The sequence below is a fragment of the Pristis pectinata genome, chromosome 8 (assembly GCF_009764475.1).
Source record: "Pristis pectinata isolate sPriPec2 chromosome 8, sPriPec2.1.pri, whole genome shotgun sequence".
NCBI lineage: Eukaryota > Metazoa > Chordata > Chondrichthyes > Rhinopristiformes > Pristidae > Pristis > Pristis pectinata.
The window spans coordinates 22,231,981-22,252,024 of record NC_067412.1 but is presented as its reverse complement, the minus strand read 5'-3'; the positions used below and the strand labels follow the sequence as shown (position 1 = coordinate 22,252,024).

Genomic DNA, 20,044 nt, shown 5'->3' with positions numbered 1-20,044 from the left:
CAAAAATCTGAAATAAATCTGAGAGAATGCTGGAAACTCTCAGTAGCTTAGGCAGCATCTGTGGAGAGAGAAACAGAGCAAGAGTTTCAGGTTGATCACCTTTCCTCAGAATTAACCAGTTCTGGCACAACTTGAAAGGCAGATCCTTTGTTGAATTCAGTGTTAGATCCTGATGACTGAAATATGCCAAATGCTTAGCCTGGCCTTCTGAGTATTTGCAGCATTCTCTCTTTTTATTTCAGATTTCCAGCATCTATAGTGCTCTGTTTCTCCAGTGCATACTTTACAGTTCTGGCATTGGTTTTTATCTTTTCCGTTCTCCTCCTTGGTTTTCATTCATCTTTTTCTATTTACAACTCCAACAAGCAGAGCAACTGTAACTAACAAGCCGCCACCATTTGTAGTGTGAACGGTCATGGCTGTCATGTGACTGTGACAACACTGACCCCTCTGGCTGGGATGACACCATTGAGCACATGGCCGAAAGTGACACCACTGTCAATCAAGGTCTGGCTCCATCCACCCATTAGTACACACCTTGACCATTGGGCCTATGTAAATACCTGTTGTACCTGGCTGTGGGCCATTAGGCATTTTTGAATCACCTAGGCTGGCTCCACCCAGCTTTCCGGCACCATAAAAAGTGCTGCGTGTGCTTGTTCTCTCTTTCTCTCTCTCTCTCTCTCTTTCTCTCAGCTGTGCACTACTTCAGGGTAGATAGTTAAAGATCCTGGGGAGCGTTAGAACCAATTTTTGTCCAGATTCAAGGTGTTCAGACTTTGTATCGTTTATTCCTTGATCATTTGTAACCAGTTCATTGTGTGTGTGTGTGTGTGTGTGTGTGTGTGTGTGTGTGTGTGTGTGTGTGTGTGTGTGTGTGTGTGTGTGTGTGTGTGTGTGTGTGTGTGTGTGCATCTCACCTGTTGTGATTTCCCCCATGTCTCGCGATCACCCGTGTGTGTGAGTGTGCATCCGTTCCCATCCATTCTGTCCCCGCATTTGTCTTTGTAAATAAATTTTCCCTTTTTAAAATACAAAGACTTATCTGAAGCCCTCTGCCTTTAAGACCCGAAAGAGCCTTTTCTCACAACACCATTCTTTCTCAGTTGGCATCACCACCACTTGTGTCATGTTGTCTTTCCTTTGGTTCCCACCCCATCACAGACACTTCCATTATTCTCTCCGCCTCTCCCCATGTCTGCAACTTAAAACATGTTTGATTTCTTACTTTTCTCAGTTCTAATGAAAGATCATTGACCTGAAATGTTGACTTTGTTTCTATCTTCACAGATGCTGCCTAACCTGCAGAGTATTTTCAGCAGTTTCTGCTTTAATTTAACTTATTTAGTGAGCATTTTAACAAAGAAATGAATATTTTTCAATGTTTAATTGTTAAAATAGCAGCAAAGAATTTTTATACCTTTCCTCTAAAGTGAATACCCCTCCAGATGACCAATGGTTGTAGAACAAAGCTGCCACTCCTCCTCTCAGAATCAAGTTGTCAAAGTCTCGCTGTAAGGAGTCACCACATTTTCTTCATAATTTCAGGTTTTTATGAAGGCTTACAATTATTTATTCTTGTAAATGTTGAAACACTACAAATACTTAGAATATTATTTATCAGTTGGTGCAGGGGGCAGTGCTTCAGATTTGTTGATCACTGGGACCTCTTCTGGGGAGGGTATGACCTGTACAAAAGGTATAAGTTACACCTGAAATGGCGTGGGACCAATATTCTTGCGGGCAGGTTTCCTAGAGCTGTTGGGGAGGGTTTAAGCTAGTTTGGCAGGGGGATGGGAACCCGAGTGATAGGTTAGAGGTTGGTGCATTTGGTATACAAGTAGATGCAGTGTGTAGAAAGACTGAGGAAGGATAGGCAGTTGAAAGGGCAAAATTGCAGTCAGTTGGATGGGCTGAAGTGTGTCTACTTTAGGGACGGTCCTTAATGAATACTTTGCTTCAGTATTCACCAGTGAGAGAGACCTTGATGTTTGTGAGGATGGCATACGACAGGCTGATACGCCAGGGCATGTCAACATGAGGAAAGAGGATGTGGTGGAACTTTTTAAAAACATTAGGATAGATAAGTCAGCAGGGAAGGATGGGATATATTCAAGGTTATTACAGGAAGCAAGGCAAGAGATCGCTGCGCCTTTGGCAATAATCTTTGTGTCCTCACTGGCCACAGAAGTAGCAGATGACTGGAGGGTGGCAAATGTTGTTCCTTTGTTCAAGAAAGGGAGTAGGGATAACACTGGGAAATACAGACCAGTGAGTCTTACTTCAGTGGAGGGCAAATTACTGGAGAAAATTCTTAGGGACAGGATTTATGAGCATTTGGAGAAGCAGGCTGGTTAGGGACAGTCAGCATAGCTTTGTGAGGGGCAGGTCGTGCCTTATGAGCCTGACTGAATTATTTGAGGATATGACAAAGCACATTGATGAAGGTAGAGCAGTGGATGTGGTGCACATGAATTTTAGCAAGGCGTTTGATAAGGTCCCTCATGGAAGGCTCATTCAGAAAGTCAGGAGGCATGGAATCCAGGGAAACTTTGCTGTGTGAATTCAGAATTGGCTTGCCCATGGAAGACAGAGTGGTGGTAGATGGAGCATATTCTGCCTGGAAGTCGGTGACCAGTGGTGTTCTGCAGGGATCTGTTCTGGGACCCCTGCTCTTTGTGACTTTTATAAATAACTTGGATGAGGATGTGGAAGGGCCGGTTAGTAAGTTTGCAGGTGACACTAAGATTGGTGGTGTTGTGGATAGTGTAGAAGGTTGCTGTAGTTACAGTAGGACATTGATAGAAATCAGACCTGGGCTGAGAAGTGGCAGATGGAGTTCAACCCAGAAAAGTGTGAAGTGATACACTTTGGAAGATCAAGTTTGAAGGCAGAACACAAGGTCAATGGCAGGACTCTTTTAGCAATGTGGCGGAACAGAGGGATCTTGGGGACAACATCCATAGATCCCTCAAAGTTGCCACACAGGTTGATAGGGTTGTTAAGAAGGCATATGGTATGTTGGCCTTCATTAGTTGGGGTGTTGAGTTCAAGAGCCGCAAAGTAATTTTGTAGCTCTATGAAACTCTGGTTAGACCACACTTGGAGTATTGTGTTCAGTTCTGGTCACTTCATTATAGGAAGGATGTGGAAGCTTTAGAGAGGATGCAGAGGAGATTTACCAGCATGCTGCCTAGATTGGAGAGCATGTCTTATGAGGATAGGTTGAGTGAGTTAGTGTTTTTCTCTTTGGAGAGAAGGAGGATGAGAGGTGACTTGATAGAGGTGTACAAGATGATAAGAGGCATAGATCAAGTGGACAGTCACAGACTTTTTCCCAGGGTGAAAATGGCTACACGAGGGGGCATAATTTTAAGGTGATTGGAGGAAGGTATAAGGGGGATGTCAAAGGTAAGTTTTTTGCACAGAAAGTGGTGAGTGTGTGGAACGCACTGCCGGCAGAGGTGGTGGAGGCAGATACATTAGGGACATAAGAGACTCTTAGATAGACATATGAATGATAGAAAAGTGGAGGGCTATGTAGGAGGGAAGGGTTAGATAGATCTTAGAGCAAGATAAAATGTTGGCACAACATCATGGACCAGAGGGCCTGTACTGTGCTGTAATGTTCAATGTTCTATAGCAATAAATTATGAACCCAAAGACTGTTTCTTCAATATTTGAGAGACATTCAAACCACACATGTAGCTTCACTGTTTTAAAGGTCAAATTAACATATAATAAAAATAAATCAAATAATCAAATATTATTGTTTCTTGGTAACCCTAATTTGTCCATCATAATTTAAAGGGAAACTCTTTTCATTTTATTTTCTGTATTACTAGAAAATTAATTAGATGAGTTCACCCAATGGCTTAGCCTCTGTACAGTGAGCTGCTGAATCATAGACACCGGAAAGATCTTGGATTAGATCAGCTGTATGTGTTAAACTGGATAAGCACAATGGGAAACCAATGGGAATTAAAGCTAACTTCAGGATGAATTAGAGAGTGGAGAACCCGTTTGTTTCACCAGTCTTAATTTTTCATAAAATTCTGGCAGAGTTGTGCATGTACTGATAGGATGAAGGTTATGACTCCATTGTGTGATTAGCCAGTCAATGTTTCTCTCAAAGCTCTCAAATAAACAGTGAAAACTTGAGTAAGATATTGGAAGGTAACAGCTGTGTATGGAATAATATCCAGGGAGGTAAGAGAAAAATATTGATGAAACCACACAAATGAAAACACTTGGCTTTAATCATCAGGTCATTGTTCATATGGTAACTTTTCAATGAAATATGTGTTTATTTCTAACATTAACGCAGTCAAATGCTTAAGGTTAATTCCCATTTCCTCAGGCTGTTTAAAATCTTTTCTCCAAGGAAGGATCATTCAAAAATAAGTTTTGTATTTATATACCCACTTTCACTTCTCTAATGCTTTTGAAGTTTGGTCAATATTATAATGTAGTAAGTGCACAAAATTTGCACAAACTCTCCACAAACAGCAAAGTAATAATGATTGGATAATGTGTTGATAATGGGGTTATTATTGTTTAGGATGCCAGGAATAAAAGCAATGCCATTGGCTCTATACCTGAGAAAACAAGCAGGGCCTCATTTAACACTCATCAGCCATATCAAACTCCTTCATATAGTTGTAACATAGATTTCTGTGCTCAAGTCTTTGGAGCTGGGATTTGAGCTCTCACAACTCCCCAATTCTAAAGCAGGGGTGCTATCAACTGACTCACAGTTAAATCCTAGTCAAGTTTGGATTGCAATATTTCAGTCTAATTATGCCTTATGTTTTAGTAAATACAGCTAGCCACAGACATGTAGGATTGCTTATACTGTATAGCTCAGAAATCCTTTAAGAATTGATCCAATTTTATTTAACAATAATCAGCTGCATTTAGCATAGCCTTTGATAATAGAAATGGAATACCAGAAAAAGAAATTCTCTGTAAAACAGAAAATCCTTGTCATTTGACCTGTAATTCTAAGAACTCTTCCCTCACAGTCGTCACACACAAAGCAGCTACAGTAATTTTTTAATTAGAAATTCCATTAGCAAATAAATTTTGATCTCATTAACAGATACGCAGCATCAACCAAGCAGTGTTTAAAAACAGAATGTTCTCTTTAAAATTTTCAGCTACTAATGTTTATTTCCAAACTTTCATTGTAAAGCATTTGTAAATGATATTGATTTTGAGAGAATCGTATTTGGGCAGTTTCCCCAGATTACTGAAACCATTGCATGGCTTCTATATCAAAATTATTTTCAGAGATTTCACTTGATTCCCTTTGTTCCACCTCAGTTTGAGTTCCATTCAACCATGCACACATTAGCTTTATAATTCTTCATGCCTTTCCTTCACGCCTGTCAATTTTGCAGCCAGAATGAATGCAACACCTGTGAAAACCTCAGCGATGAGTGAGATCCATGCCAGAGCCAAGGACCATCCAAACCTGATGTTAATATCTTCAAGTACGTTCTTTCCAGACAGATAGACGGCTTCCTTGAATGCTGCTGCAGAATACCCAATGTACACACTGACTCCAGCGAGTGTTACCAATGCTAAGTGAAGCAGAAAATGAGACATTGATTAGACACAGATACTTTTATGGTCTTTCCAGACAACCATGTTTCCTGGACATGACTTTTTCACAATGTTGATCATGCACATTTACTAACGTAATATCATATTCAAAAACTACATTCTGTGCTAAAGAATAGGGGAAAACAAGCAATTCATGGACACTCAAGAGACTACAGATGGTGGAAGCTGGAGCAAAAAAATAAACTCAGTGGGTCAGGCAGCAAGTGTAGAGGAAAATAGACAATTCCATCATCTGCAGCCCTTTGTTGCCTCCACCTATCACCTCCCAGCCTCTGTCACTATTTCCACCCTTCCCTCACCTGACTCCATCTGCCAATCACTCCTCCTCACCTCGATTTGCATATCGCCTGCCAACACTTGCCCCACCCCTCCCCCTCACCTCTTTATACTGGCTATCTCCTCCTACTCTTTCAGTCCAGATGAAGGGTCTCAACCTGAAATGTTGATTGTCCATTTCCCTCTTCAGATGCTGTCTGACCCACTGAGTTCCTTCAGCAGTGTGTTGTTTGAAACAATTCTTGTCAACTGGTTACTTAGAGTCAGAGTCACATGGCACAGAAACAGGCCCTTTGCCCCAAATGATCCATGCAAACAGGATGCCCATCCAAGCAAGTCCCATTTGCCTGCGTTTGGCCCATAACCACACTTGAGTCACAGAATTATTTTTGTTACCAATGCAAAAACAATTTATCTATCTGTAAATGCATTGGAGCTAGTTTGCATTTTCAGTTTGGATCAGGCATATGGTCAGCAGGCTGGTCAGTTGTGCTTTTCCAGTACTGTTGCCTAGAGGCCTGAGCAATCTTCATGGATGTTATGTTCTTAGCAAGATGGTATTTCTGAACAGGTGCTGGAAGCCTGCTCATACACTTAGTGGAAGAGGAAATTGATTGTGTGCTTGTGCCAACACTGACCCAACTGTGGGGCAATAAAATGGAAGCATGCTCCAGGAAAGTAGGAAGACTTTTGGGGGGAATCCTCCATTGCATGGTTTCTATATCAAAATAACAGGAAAATAATGTTTCTTCCCTGAGGCCCACTAGGATTATTGGCAAAACTAGTTATTGAGATGTACTTGTTCATTCAGATAGTAAATTCAGGCAAAAATCTGCATGCTATTTCACCATGGTTTGTAACATCTGGTAAACACATCAATGGGAGGACTGAGGATTGCTAAGTAGCCAATGTAATAATTTTATAAAGTACATGGAGATGACTCTGGGAGTAACAGAGGAGTAACCTCTGTTGAGTAAAGTATTATAAGGCACCCTGAACGTAGTTCGAATGAAAGAGTGAGCTGTTAAGGATTCTATGGTAAGAGGGAGTCAACAAGAATTCCGAGGAAGCAGGAGTCAATAAGAATTGTTCCGGAAGTTGGACTCAACAACAGCTTCATAAACGTTAGAAAGGAGTCAAGTGAACTGTGAAGTAACACTGTCTGCTCTAAGGGAAAATGTTCAACATTGTTTGCAAAGCAAAGTTTGTGGCTGTGATATTTTTGCAAGGTTGTTGATACCTTGCAGGCCAGTGATTTCAGTGCAGGTGGGAAATAATAATGCGCATAATAATATCAGAGTAAACAGTGTGATTGTAAATGAAACACTGCCACCATGGCAGAAGCACAAGGAATGAAAGCACAAAATCTCTGCTGAGGTCTGGCCGGTTTGCAAAGTAAATGTTTTGAAGCTGGTGACAGGAGTAAAATCATTTCTAACGCCAAATCTGTGGGCTGGTATGTGTGTTTAAAGAAAGGGAAAGAAAAGAAATCAATACCTGAGGTGCAGAAATCTGGTAAATGGAACATAACGTGGGGAAATGTGAAATTTTCCATTTTGTCAGGAAAACTAAAAAAGCAAACTGTCTAAATGATGAGAGATTGCAGAGCTTTGAGATGCAGGGGATATGGGTTATAATAGCAAAAGGCTAGTAGCTGGTACAGTAAAATCTGAAATATTGTAGAGGATATGTTCCAGAAATGGAACATGTTCCATGAATCCCAAAAATGCATGAACCATATTTACATAAATAAAAAAATAGTCCATTATGTATGTAACATATAATAAGTAACAAGTTGATACTCTTAATAAACATACCTTAATACATACTGATAATATAATTACAAAGATCATGTATCATTCTGGTAACTGCTATTTTCTGCTTTAGTGGTAGCTACTAACTACCAGTTGCCATGGATGATGAGAAAAGCCAGGAGCTAGTCAATCTCTTCTGTTAGGATGCAATAAATTAAAAGCAAGCCCTGCTTGATTTCACAAGCTGAAATATACAAGTCATCCTTTAAATCGCCAATATTGATAGAAATGCCAAACATCATTTGAGGTGGAGTAATCATTAAAAACCCAAGAGTAAGGAAAATGAGTAAGATTATCGATTAATCCAGCAGTATATCTAGTGATTATTCCAAGCAAGATTTTCTGAATGCGAGCATTTTGTCTTGCCAAACCCACAAGCCAAATGGATGATTCATTTTACTTAATCCCACAGGTCCTCAACAGATTTTGTTTTCTGTTTTAAATAACTTTTTTATTTAGTCCAGAAGGGAAAGGGAGCCAATGCTGATTATGTGAAGTGCAATAAATGGTTTTCATTTTTAAAATTCACTGTTTATGCTAGCAAGAGTCTCTGTTAATTTACATTACATTCATTACATTGCCCTGTTAAATTTCTATGACTTGTTATATCCAATAAGGAGTCAAACACAAAACCGGAATAGTTAAGGGTTTATTGTACAGCAAGTAATTAGGAAAGAATATTATCATTTATTGCTGGGGAATTTAAAATGTAAGTAGAAAGGTTATACTTCAGTTATATAGGTCAATGGTGAGACCACATCTGGAGTACTGTGTACAGTATTGCTCTCCTGATAATTGGAAGCAGTTCAGAGAAGGTTTACTGGACTACCACCTTGAATCAGTGGGCTGTCTCATGAGGAAAGGTTGTACCAGCTAGGTTTATATCCCAGCTAGTAATTTAAAAGAGCGAGAGAGAGAGTTTGATTAAAACATGTAAGATCCTGCTGGCTTCAACAGGGTGGATGTAAAGATGATGTTTTCTCTCATGGGAGAATCTGGAACTAGGCATCACCATTTTAAAAATGAGGAGCTACCCATTTAAAACAGACACGAGGCAATTTTATTTTCTCTCAGACGGTCATGTATCTTTGGAACTCACTTCCTCAAAGGACAGTGGAAGCAGAATCTTTGAATCTTTCTGAGGCAGAGAGAGACAGATGCTTGATAACCAAAAGGGTGAAAGGTTAATGTGGGTAGACAATAAAGTGGAGTTGAGATGGTCTGAACAGTTCAAATGATTTACTCCTGTTTTTGATTCATGTTTGAATGTCCGTAGTGGAAACATGAATGGTGATAACAATAAATACTGATGAATATCATTGAAACATGCAGTAGTGATGAGGGCTAACTAGGGCTTGGAACACAGACATATGCAAAACACCACAAATTTGAGAAAAATGAAAAAGAGAAATTGCTGAAAAAATTCTGTGGAGAGAGAAAAAAATTAACATTTCATGCTGATTGTAATAAGTTTGAGCCTGAACATGTTGCAGTAACAGAGAGAAGGGGGCAAAAGTCACAGGTCATTGATAGGGTGAAGGTAGAAATGACTAAATGACCAAAAGGATGATGGTGCAAAGCATAGAGATATGGTATTGGGAGAAGGAAATAAATAAATGATGGATTTAGAGCAGACAAAAGCTGCAGAAGAAATATTATCAATAGCTATGGCTTGAAGAAAATAGAAGGAGCACTTTCCATCTGAAGTTTTTGAACTCATTGCTGGGTGCAGAAGCTATAAAGTGCCTAACTGAAAGATGAAGTGAGGTTCTTTGAGTTTTCATGTTGAACTTTATTAGAATGGTGCTGGAGGCCAAGGACAGAGAGATCAGGTTGGGAATGGGATAGAATGACAACAACTCAAATCTCAGCCAACATTAATTGCTTGTACCCTCAAAAGTCTTGGTCAGGGGAATTATCCTTATTTAAAGTTATAGCTTTAAGTTCTCCGGCACGCACAACCTTGGTATTGGTATTGGTTTATTATTGTCACTTGTACCGAGGTACAGTGGAAAAACGTGTCTTACAAACCAATCATACAAGTCAATTCATTACACAGTGCAGTTACATTGAGTTAGTACAGAGTACATTGATGTAATACAGGTAAAAACAGTAACAGTACAAAGTGTCACAGCTACCGAGAAAGTGCAGTGCAATAAGGTACAAGGTCACAACAAGGTGGATCGTGAGGTCATAGTCCATCTCATTGTATAAAGGAACCATTCAATAGTCTTTACACGGTGGGGTAGAAGCTGTCCTTAAGTCTGGTGGTATGTCGTCTTCACCTCATCTTCACCATGGACGTCCAGTCCCTATATACCTCCATTCCCCATCATGACGGCCTCACCACCCTCCGCTTCTTTCTTGACCAGAGACAGAACCAGTCCCCTTCCACTAACACTCTCCTCCACCTGCCTGAACTTGTCCTCACCCTAAACAATTTCACTTTGATTTCTCTCACTTTCTACAGATCAAGGGCATAGCTATGGGTACTTGCATGGGCCCCAGCTGTGCCTGCCTCTTTGTTGGCTACGTCCAACAGTCTCTGTTCCAAGCCTACTCCGGCCCCATTCCTCAACTCTTTCTCCGCTATATTGACGAATGCATTGGTCCACCTCTTGCACCCATTCAGAACTCGACAGTTTCATAAATTTCGCCACAAATTTTTACTCTGCTCTCCAATTTACTTGACTATCTCCGACACCTCTCTCTCCTTCCTCAATCTTTCCATCTCCATCTCAGGAGATTCCTTATCCACCGACATCTTCTACAAACCCACTGACGCCCACAGCTACCTCGATTACAGCTCCTCCCACCCTGTCTCTTGCAAGGATGCTATCCGCTTTCCTCAATTCTTTGCCCGCGCCGCATCTGCTCCTTGATGAGGCTTTCCACTCCAGGACATCTGAGATGTCCAACTTCTTTTCTAACTGTGGCTTCCCCCTTACTGTGGTTGAGAGTGCTCACACCTATATCTCTCCCAGGCCCAACAGGAATAGGGTCCCCCTTGGCCTCACATTTCATCCTACCAGCCTACATATCCAACACATCATTCTCCACCACTTCTGCCATCTCCAATGGGACCCCACTACTAAGCATATTTTCCACTCCCCACCTCTTTCTGCCTTTCGCAGGGACCATTCTCTCTGCGACTCCCTAGTTCACTCCTCCCCCCGACCCCCTCCACCCCCCACCATCCAGCTCTCACCCCAGGAGCTTTCCACTGCCCTCACTACAGGTGCAATACCTGCCCCTACACCACCTCCATCACCTCCATCCAGGGACCCAAACAGTCCTTTCAGGTGAGATAGAGATTCACCTGCACCTCCCTTAATATCATCTTCTGCATTCAGTGTTCCAAGTGTGGCCTCCTCTACATTGGCGAGACCAAACGCAGACTTGGTGACTGTTTCACAGAACACCTGCACTCCGTCCGTAACTTCCATCTGCTTCTCCCCGTTGCCAGTCAGTTCAACTCCCCCTCCCACACCATCACAGATATGTCAGTCCTCGGCCTCCTCCATTGCCAGGAGAATTCCAAGCACAAACTGGAGGAACAGCACCTCATTTTCCATCTGGAACTTTGCAGCCTAACAGCATGAACATTGAATTCTCCCTCTTTAAGTAACCCCACACCAACCTCCACCACCACCCCCACACATCCACCCCCATCCATGCCTCTTCCTTTCTTCCCTTTCTTAGCCTATCCCTCTTTTTTCTACCCCCTCCTTTTTTCTCTCCTTACCTTTGACCCATTCCCCAGTGGATCTGCTCTCCCCTCCTCCCCCACACTTGCCTGTCACTATCTCTTACCTGCATCTACCTATCACCACCTTGTGCCCACCCCACCTCCCCTCTTTTGTCCACCTATCACTGCTCTGCTTTTCCGTCCTATATATTGGACTTCCCCTTTTCCTATCTTCAGTCATGAAGAAGGGTCCTGACCTGAAACATTGACAGCCTGCTTTTCTCCACGGATGCTGCCCAGCCTGCTGATTTCCTCTGCATCATAGTGTTTTTCATCATGTTTGTTGTGGTTTATTAAGCCTTTATTATTAGGTCTCAATATTGGTCCCAACAAGTGATTCTGTTAGTAGTGAATACTACATAGATTCTGCTGTTTCCAGAATAGATTTATCATTTTATTTAACTTAGATATTTCTCTTTGATTGTTTGAAATCTAATAGGATCATCTCACCCGACCAGGATCTGCTCAGCATGTTCCAGTACTACCCAGAGACAGTGAGCTGTAGGTCTAAGGGGTACTCTCTGATTAGCACCTGTGGAATTAACCATCAATAGCAAGTTGCTTCTTACTAGTTTGACCCTTCTGGTATGCTGTAACATTGAGGACAAACATCGTAAAGGCAGTTCCTTAGCAGGAGACTGTGAGAAAACAGTCTGGGCCTCATCTTGAAGTTCAGAATCAGAATCAGGTTTATTATCACTGACTTATATGTCGTGAAATTTGTTGTTTTGTGGCAGCAGTACAGTGCAAAGACATAAAATTATTATAAATTACAAAATAGATAAATAGTGCAAAAAAAAAGGAATAACAAAGTAGTGCTCATGGGTTCATGGATCATTCAGAAATCTGATTGCAGAGGGGAAGAAGCTGTTCCTAAATCATTCAGTGTGGGTCTTCAGGCCCCTGTACCTCCTCGCCAATGGTAGTAACAAGAAGAGAGCATGTCCTGAGTGGTAAGAGTATGGTTTATGCAAACAAGTCAAATTATGATTCACTGTGTTCCTCAATTCAATCAAATTAAGTGCAATTATCAGCTTTCAGGAACATAATTAGTGTCTGGCATTCACAGGTTATTCAACATGTTTCTTTTTATGTCGCCTTAATGAATCCAAACATCCTTCCAGCACAGCATTTAATTATTGCAACTGATTCAATCCTGCAAGTGTGCAATTGTGCAATACCTAATGGAAGGAGCAACCCTACTCTCTCTGGGAAAGGCACTAAAAACATTGATATCCCAGGAAACGTGAAGCAAGTTGTTGTGACAGGTGTATGATCTGGAATGGCCTGGCCATCTCTTCCAGCCTTATGTTCAAATTACATTTCACAGAACATACATCTCCTGCCTGAGTATATATGGACTTCTGTTTCTGAGGAATAAAGGGGATCTTTAGATAATAAGTCAAGAGGTCAATTGACAGGGTTGCATTGAGTAGGCACTTTCTAACATTTGCCCTACTTCGGGGTAGCCACTTTTGCTTATTAAGCCCATGGATTCCATCTAAACCCACAACCCACACTTAAGCTGGTCTTGTACACAAAACCAGTGCAAACTGGGCCCCTCTACCACTCCTGCATGATTCTGGGTGTTATTATGCTGCATTAAATCTCCTCCCAGCAACTCCCACTACACAAATACAGAGACTGTAACCATTGCTCACTGCAAATGATGGCAGAGGGATCAATTCCCTAAAATGCTAGAACACAAAGCACTAGCGTAAAAAAAGATTTTCAATTAACTCTTTTTTCAAGTCACAAATTCAGATCCAAAATAACCTACAGTATATAACATATTATACGTTATATAATATAACATAACATGTGATATATTATTATATGTTATATAACCAATAACATACTGATGTAGGAAAGCATCTTGTATTGCCCCATGAATTCATCCTACATCTTAATACAGTAAATTTGATTAGGTCATTATGTAGGTTAACATCTCCTGTGATTATTTTGTTACCCCATTACACACAGTTCTGATTTTCCAATTTTTGCCATGCTCAATATTACAAGTACCATTTAGTGGTCTATAAATAATTTCTAACAATATTTTCTTCCCTTTGTTATTTCTTTGCTTGACCCAAATTGATTCTGGTTCTACATCCTGAACTCTCAAGCCAAGATCATTTCTCACTACTGCACTGATCTTCTCCCTTTTTAACAGTGTTACACCCCTGCTTTTACCTTTATGTCTGTCCTTCTTGAATAGTGAATATCCTGGAATACTTAATTCCCAGCTTCGGTCACTCTGCAGCCACCTCTCCATTATGGCAATTAGATCACACACTTTTACATCTATTTGTGCCATTAACTCATTTACCCTGTAATGATTGGTGCAAGCATTCAGATATAGTCCATTTAATTTTGTCACTTTTGATATTTTTCTGTTCTTTGAACTCCTTTCCTACTTGACTTTGTTTTTGCCATCTATTATTTTGCTTAGTCCTCCTTACTTTGCCTTTCCACTTATTTTCTTTCCTTGCTGAATTCCCTTCAAGTTTTCCATCCCCCTGCCAAACTACTTTAACTCTGCAATCACCCCTGTATGGAGGGTTGTCCTGGCCCGGCTGAGCTCTGATTTGTACAGGTTCCAAGCCTCAGAAATCTAAAGCCCTCCCTCCTGCACCATGTCAGCCTCACATATGCACCACAATGATCCCAGCTGCCACTTCCACTCCGAAATACAGTGCTCCAACTGTTGCAGCTGGAGATACTTCCTGCACGTGTTGTCTAGAACACTGGAAGCATCCACGATCTCTCATCTGGTGCAAGAGGTGCCACCTTAACATTTTTCTTAGCCCATTGTAGGTTGACAACCTCTCTCCTTCTATCCATATCATCCTCCAAGGCTTCTAATGATATGTTAGAAAATCTGCATGTCCTTGGATTGCTTTAACTCTGCTTGTTCCACACTATTTTTTGATTCATGTGTATAGATCAGCGTGGAAGCAATGAAGTTAAATGTCCATTGCACAACAGCTGATGTCACCACTGTGTGCCCAGCAAGTATTGAGTGGGTGTTATATGCTGGGAACTATGTGATAGAATATTTCAATATGCACTGAACCACACATATTTGGGAATCAATTTTCAATCTGTGATTTCAAGCTGCATGACTAAATTTCTTGGTCAAGGTGTTCTTGTGGGTGTTTTTGGTTCCTCCCAAAAAATGTACATTGTTTATTGGTTTACCAAAGTGATAGGAAGCAACAGAATCACAATTCAAAATGACAAAGGACATCACTAAGTATTGATTCAGTACAAATTCAGTAGAAATGTGTAATTTTCTGACCTGTACACAAAATATCAATGTGAAAAAAGCAGCTAAAATAACAATGGGTTAGCTCAACCTGAACTGTAGAAACTAGAGGATTGTATCATCTCTCATCTCCCCAGATAAGTTCTGAATAAACTTTTAATTTTAGTGTTAATATTTGCAATGGGGAATTGTAAATAAAGTGCTTATATTCTCAAACAACTCCACCAGATGTGAAAGGACTAAGCTTCAAAGAAAGGCATATTGTTCAGTGATTAGCAGGGATTATCTGATCGGGATGATGAATTTATTATTGAGATAAATAAAGGGATTGATATAAAAAAATCTGCACAATTATTCATCTAGGCACCTGTGTATTAATATTCTAAATAGGAAAATGACACTCCAGGCAGTATCTGACCAAACACTGATCAACTCTAAACAGCAGTGTTACATCTGCCTGAATAAATTGCACTTTGAGATGGATGTGTAGAGTACAGGACTGCAAAATTAATGCAACGCTCAATAAAGTGTCTGTGAATTCACTGAACCTATACCAAAGAAAGACTTTGGAACCTGCCACCTAAAAATCAATGGAGACACAAGAGACTACAGATGTTGGAATCTGGAACAACAAACAATCTGCTGGAGGAACTCAGCAGGTTGAGCAGCACTTGTGCAAGGAAAAGAACTGTCGACGTTTCGGGTCAAAACTCTGCATCAGGTCCTGATGCCAGGATTTGACCTGAAACGTTGACAATTCCTTTCCTTCCACAGATGCTGCTCAACCCACTGAGTTCCTCCAGAAGATTGTTTGTTGATCTAAAAATCAATAGTCAGTATGCTCCTTGGCTTCACATCACTGAGCCATGAAAAGGACAATGTGTAGATTTCAGAGAAAGGTTAGCAGAAGGCACAATTAATAATTTTGAACCATGAATGGAGAACCAGAGATGAATAAAGAGAAATTACTGAAAGATCATGTTTATAAACTGAGAAGAACTCCGGCTAGATGATATTCCAGGAGTAATTTTTTCTGAGATTTGAGTTAACAAATAAAAACTAAAAATATCATCTTCCTCAGAACATTTAAATGTGTAATGCACAAACTCCCAATTTTAAAGGGTGAATACAGACAATTATTTATCCAGTGGTGTTACCAAGGATGAGAAAACATAACTCACAACATGTAAGAAATATCTACATGAGCACTTGAATTGGCAAGGCATAGAGGCCACAGATCAAGTGCTGATAAATGGGATCAGTATAAATGGGTACTCAATGATCGGCATGGAAGTGATGGGCCAAAAGGCCCGTTTCTGTAATGTATGACTCTATGACTCCATTAATAAGGGGAGACAATTCAGGAAGCACTTTTCCACATAAAATATGAACATTTGGAATTTTAACCCTGAAGGATTGTGGACGCAAGGCCAAATAAAGCTTTCAAGACCAAGCTCTATACATCTGAGTTAAGAAAGGTATCAGCGGATATGAAGCTAAACCAGGTAGATGAAATGGAGGTATTGATCAAGCTTATCTAATTGAATGGTAAGGTGAGCTTGATAGTTTGAATGGGCTACCCCTGTTCCTACATTCCCAACAGCTTAGCACAAAGGCAGTGAGGATACACATTTTTCTAATCAAGTTCAGAATAAGAAATGATTCAGAGTTTATCATTTATTCATTCTTAAATGCATTCAAAATTAAGCTATGATAATCCAGAGTACCATAATTCTAATTCTGAAATGTACTGGATTGTATAAATATAATTATGTTAAGCATATTCCAGTTAAAATAGAGATTTTTCCCAAACACATTTTCTCCCAATGTTTTGATAAGAATCACTGTTTGCCAGATCTACTGATATTCTCTTTTATTACTTCTTTTACGTGAAGAAGGTTGTTTCCATATTAATGCCTCTGGTGCTTCAGAATTTTTTCAAGGAAATATACACAGAAGCCTGAGCCAAAAGTACAATTATGAGCAACCTTTATACAAGCCTTCCGTTTGTATACTTTCAGAAAGACTGAGAATTCAAAAAAACTTAGATTGTCCCAAATTAAGTTCTAAATCAAAATCACATAAACCAGCATATAATAAGGTAACAACGGTACTAAGCTGCCGTGCCATCTTGATACAAAAACTATGGTTGGATGTCTCCAATTTTGAAGCAATTCAAATTTTCCAACTATCTCAGACTTCTTTGAAGTTGACTGACACTCTTTGATCATCTCACATCATAGAAAACTGCAGTCAGTGGGGAGCCAATTTTGAAAATTCCCTTTCTTTCTGATGCTGTTAAATTTAATCAAAAGAAGTAACACATTACATGAACTGTGTTTGTGACATTTGTAGCTCTGATCTTTCCAAACAGAACATTTATTGATCAGTAAATTAAGTTTACAGTACAGCACAGAAATGAAAATATCTTATATATTAGCACCAGATTTGAAAGACACCAGCAGTAGAGCAGAGCTCACAGGCAGAGAATGATATGTCAGTCACTGCAATAAGGCATCCAATTTCCCTCCAACTGATCTGTTCCCATAACTAATATTGATCTAATAGCACTCACAACCTCATTTTAATATGGCAACATATCTTTGAAAAGAACATTTCCATCTCAAACCTTATGAATGTAGCATAGAGTTCATGTTTTTTTACCAGATATATCCTGCTTTACAAAAGATCATCCTTTTAAAATTGTTGAACCTCATAAACTATTACATTAATGGTTTTATACTTTGAAACCGACAAATGGAATTTGTATGCTTGAGTGAGATATTCCTTGCCTGCAATCAGAAAACTGAATAAATACTATGGAAATATCCCCCTGTTTGTAAGAGGCAACACTTTCATTCCCTTGCATTGGCAACTGATGCACATTTAAAAACACAGGAAACTGGAGCAGGAGCTCAAGCCTGCTATGCCATTCAGCAAGATCTTCTACCTCATTTCCATCTTCCTGCACAATCCCCATATCCTTTCCTAAATATCCAAAAATCTATGGATCTCTGCTCTTAATGAACTCAACAAATGAGCCTCCACAGCCCTCCAAGGTTGCATATTGCAAAGATTCACCATCCTCTGAGTGAAGAAATTTCTCCTCACGTTGGTCCTTATTCCGAGACTGTAGTTCCTGGTTCTTGACACCTCATTCAGCAGCCCTTAAGGAATGCTGTAAGTTTCAATGAGATCTCCTCTCATTCTTCTAAAGTCTAAAGAATGTAGAACTAGTCTACTCATTATTTCCTCATACAACAACTTCACCATCCCAAGAACCAATCCTATGAACCTTCACTGCATTCCCTGGGCAAATACATCATTTCTTAGGTAAGAAGACCAAAACTGTACATAATTTTCCAGATGTGGTCTCATCTAAAAGCTATATAATTGTCAAATCTCGTAATGCCTATATTCAAACCCTTTCATAATAAAGGCCAACATACAATTTGCCTTCCTAATCACTGTTGCAGCTGTATACTGGCTTTCAGTGATGTGTTCAAGCAAACCTATCTTTCTTTGAACATCAACACTATATAATCTCTCAGCATTTAAACAACACTGTGCTTTGCTACTGCTTCCTCTTAAGAGTAGGGTTCTTTGGAGATTACAGTACAGCAGATGGCACCTAAATGCGTGTACCATTAGCAAACATGAAAAGAAAGAGTTTATACTGAATCAGTGTATCTGACCACTGATGCATCTTAGTCATCACCCAACAAGCAATATCCCTTCACTGAGCGACATTTCATACTACCCACACTCCTTATATTTGCACCAAAAAAATTGTCTACTAGCTTTTACCTTTAACTTTCTCATCTTAAAGATTAAGATGGGGGATCCATGTAACTGTGTGAAGACTTATTGGGAACCTTCCTTTCAGCTGGGTGTTTACTGGTGAATGGACTTTCCTTTTGTGCATTTACTGAAACCTCTAAATCATAGCATCAAAAGCAGCAATGTGGCCTACACATCTCTGTTTTCTCATTGTGAGCAAAAAGCATTCATTACTGCTACCGCCATTATATGCCCTTCTACAGCAAGGTACAGCCCTTTAAGCTCGACTGAAGAGGCAGCTTTTGTGTTTCCCTGATAAATGTGTAATTGGCCAACTCTTTGGACAAACCTACCCTGTGCTAGTAGTCTATTCATACTTAAGGAATGAACAACTACTGCAAGATTCAACATCTGAATTACCCGCAGCTTGTAATATTCCTGCCCAATTCTTAAATGGGACTTAGCTTCCAAGATTTTAATGAGGACACTATATCACTTGTTTCCCGATAGCAGGTATTATAAAAATTGGCTTGTTTTCCTCAAACTAGTCAAATATATCCACATGATCCCATCATCTTAGTATGGTTTTATAGGCAGACAAAATCCCTGTGGTGTGAGATTACCACCGTTTCTCAGCTTGAATTAATAAAAGCAAAGCTCTAGAGACAAAGGGGATCATTTATAGTTAATTGTTTATCTGGTACTTCAATGACTTTACCATCTCAGAATAATTTCTCTTCAATATTTCAATGTTGCCCTATTTGCTGTTATGCATGACGTCAATTTTTGTTGTCTGAAATAGCTTGGATCATTTTAAACAGCAGTTAGTGTAACGCTTTACAGCGCCAGTGACCCAGGTTCAATTCCAACCTCTATCTGTAAGGAGTTTGTACATTCTCCCCGTGTCTGTGTGGGTTTCCTCTGGGTGCTCCAGTTTCCTCCCATCTTCCAAATATGTACGGGTTAGGAAGTTGTGGGCATGCTATGTTGGCGCCGGAAGTGTGGCAACACTTGCGGGCTGCCCCCAGAACACTCTATGCAAGAAGATGCATTTCACTGTGTGTTTCAATGTACATGTGACTAATAAAGATAAGATCTTATCTTTAAAACAGTTTTATCAGTTGCACAAATTAAGCATGTACCTGTGATTATTAAAGTACGGTTTTTGAGTCATCTGAATTGCATTTTTATATTGTTCAGTCAATGTTGTAGGAGTCAGCATCCCTGTTAATTTCCAAATCCTTAATAATGTCTGTTACAGGGAAAAAACCCATAAAATGAATTCTGCCCCAAGGAAGGGGACGTTCTTTCAAAATTTTGACATGGCATAAAACAGATTCATTGTAAATTGCCTTTGTCAATGAAAACATTACAAATCCAATCCAATGCAATAAAATTGCTGATATTTATGTGAGGAAACAATAGAATTGAAAGTCACAGACAGTATGTAAATACTGATCATCTACATATAAAGCTATTTAATCCCTATATATTAAGCAGCAAATGCCTTTACAAAATAGATAGCCTCCT

The 20,044-nt window shown here is 39.9% G+C and overlaps 1 protein-coding gene across 1 annotated transcript in view; it reads right to left on the bottom strand.

The window, feature by feature from the left end:
• Positions 1-2,605: 2,605 nt before the first annotated feature.
• The window catches only part of LOC127573562 (transmembrane protein 114), a 75,951-nt gene continuing 58,512 nt past the window's right edge, over positions 2,606-20,044 (bottom strand). Inside the window, exon 4 of the mRNA XM_052021910.1 lies at positions 2,606-5,585. Coding sequence (XP_051877870.1) covers positions 5,359-5,585 — 227 coding nt within the window. The 3' untranslated portion in view covers positions 2,606-5,358. The remainder of the gene's footprint in view (positions 5,586-20,044) is intronic.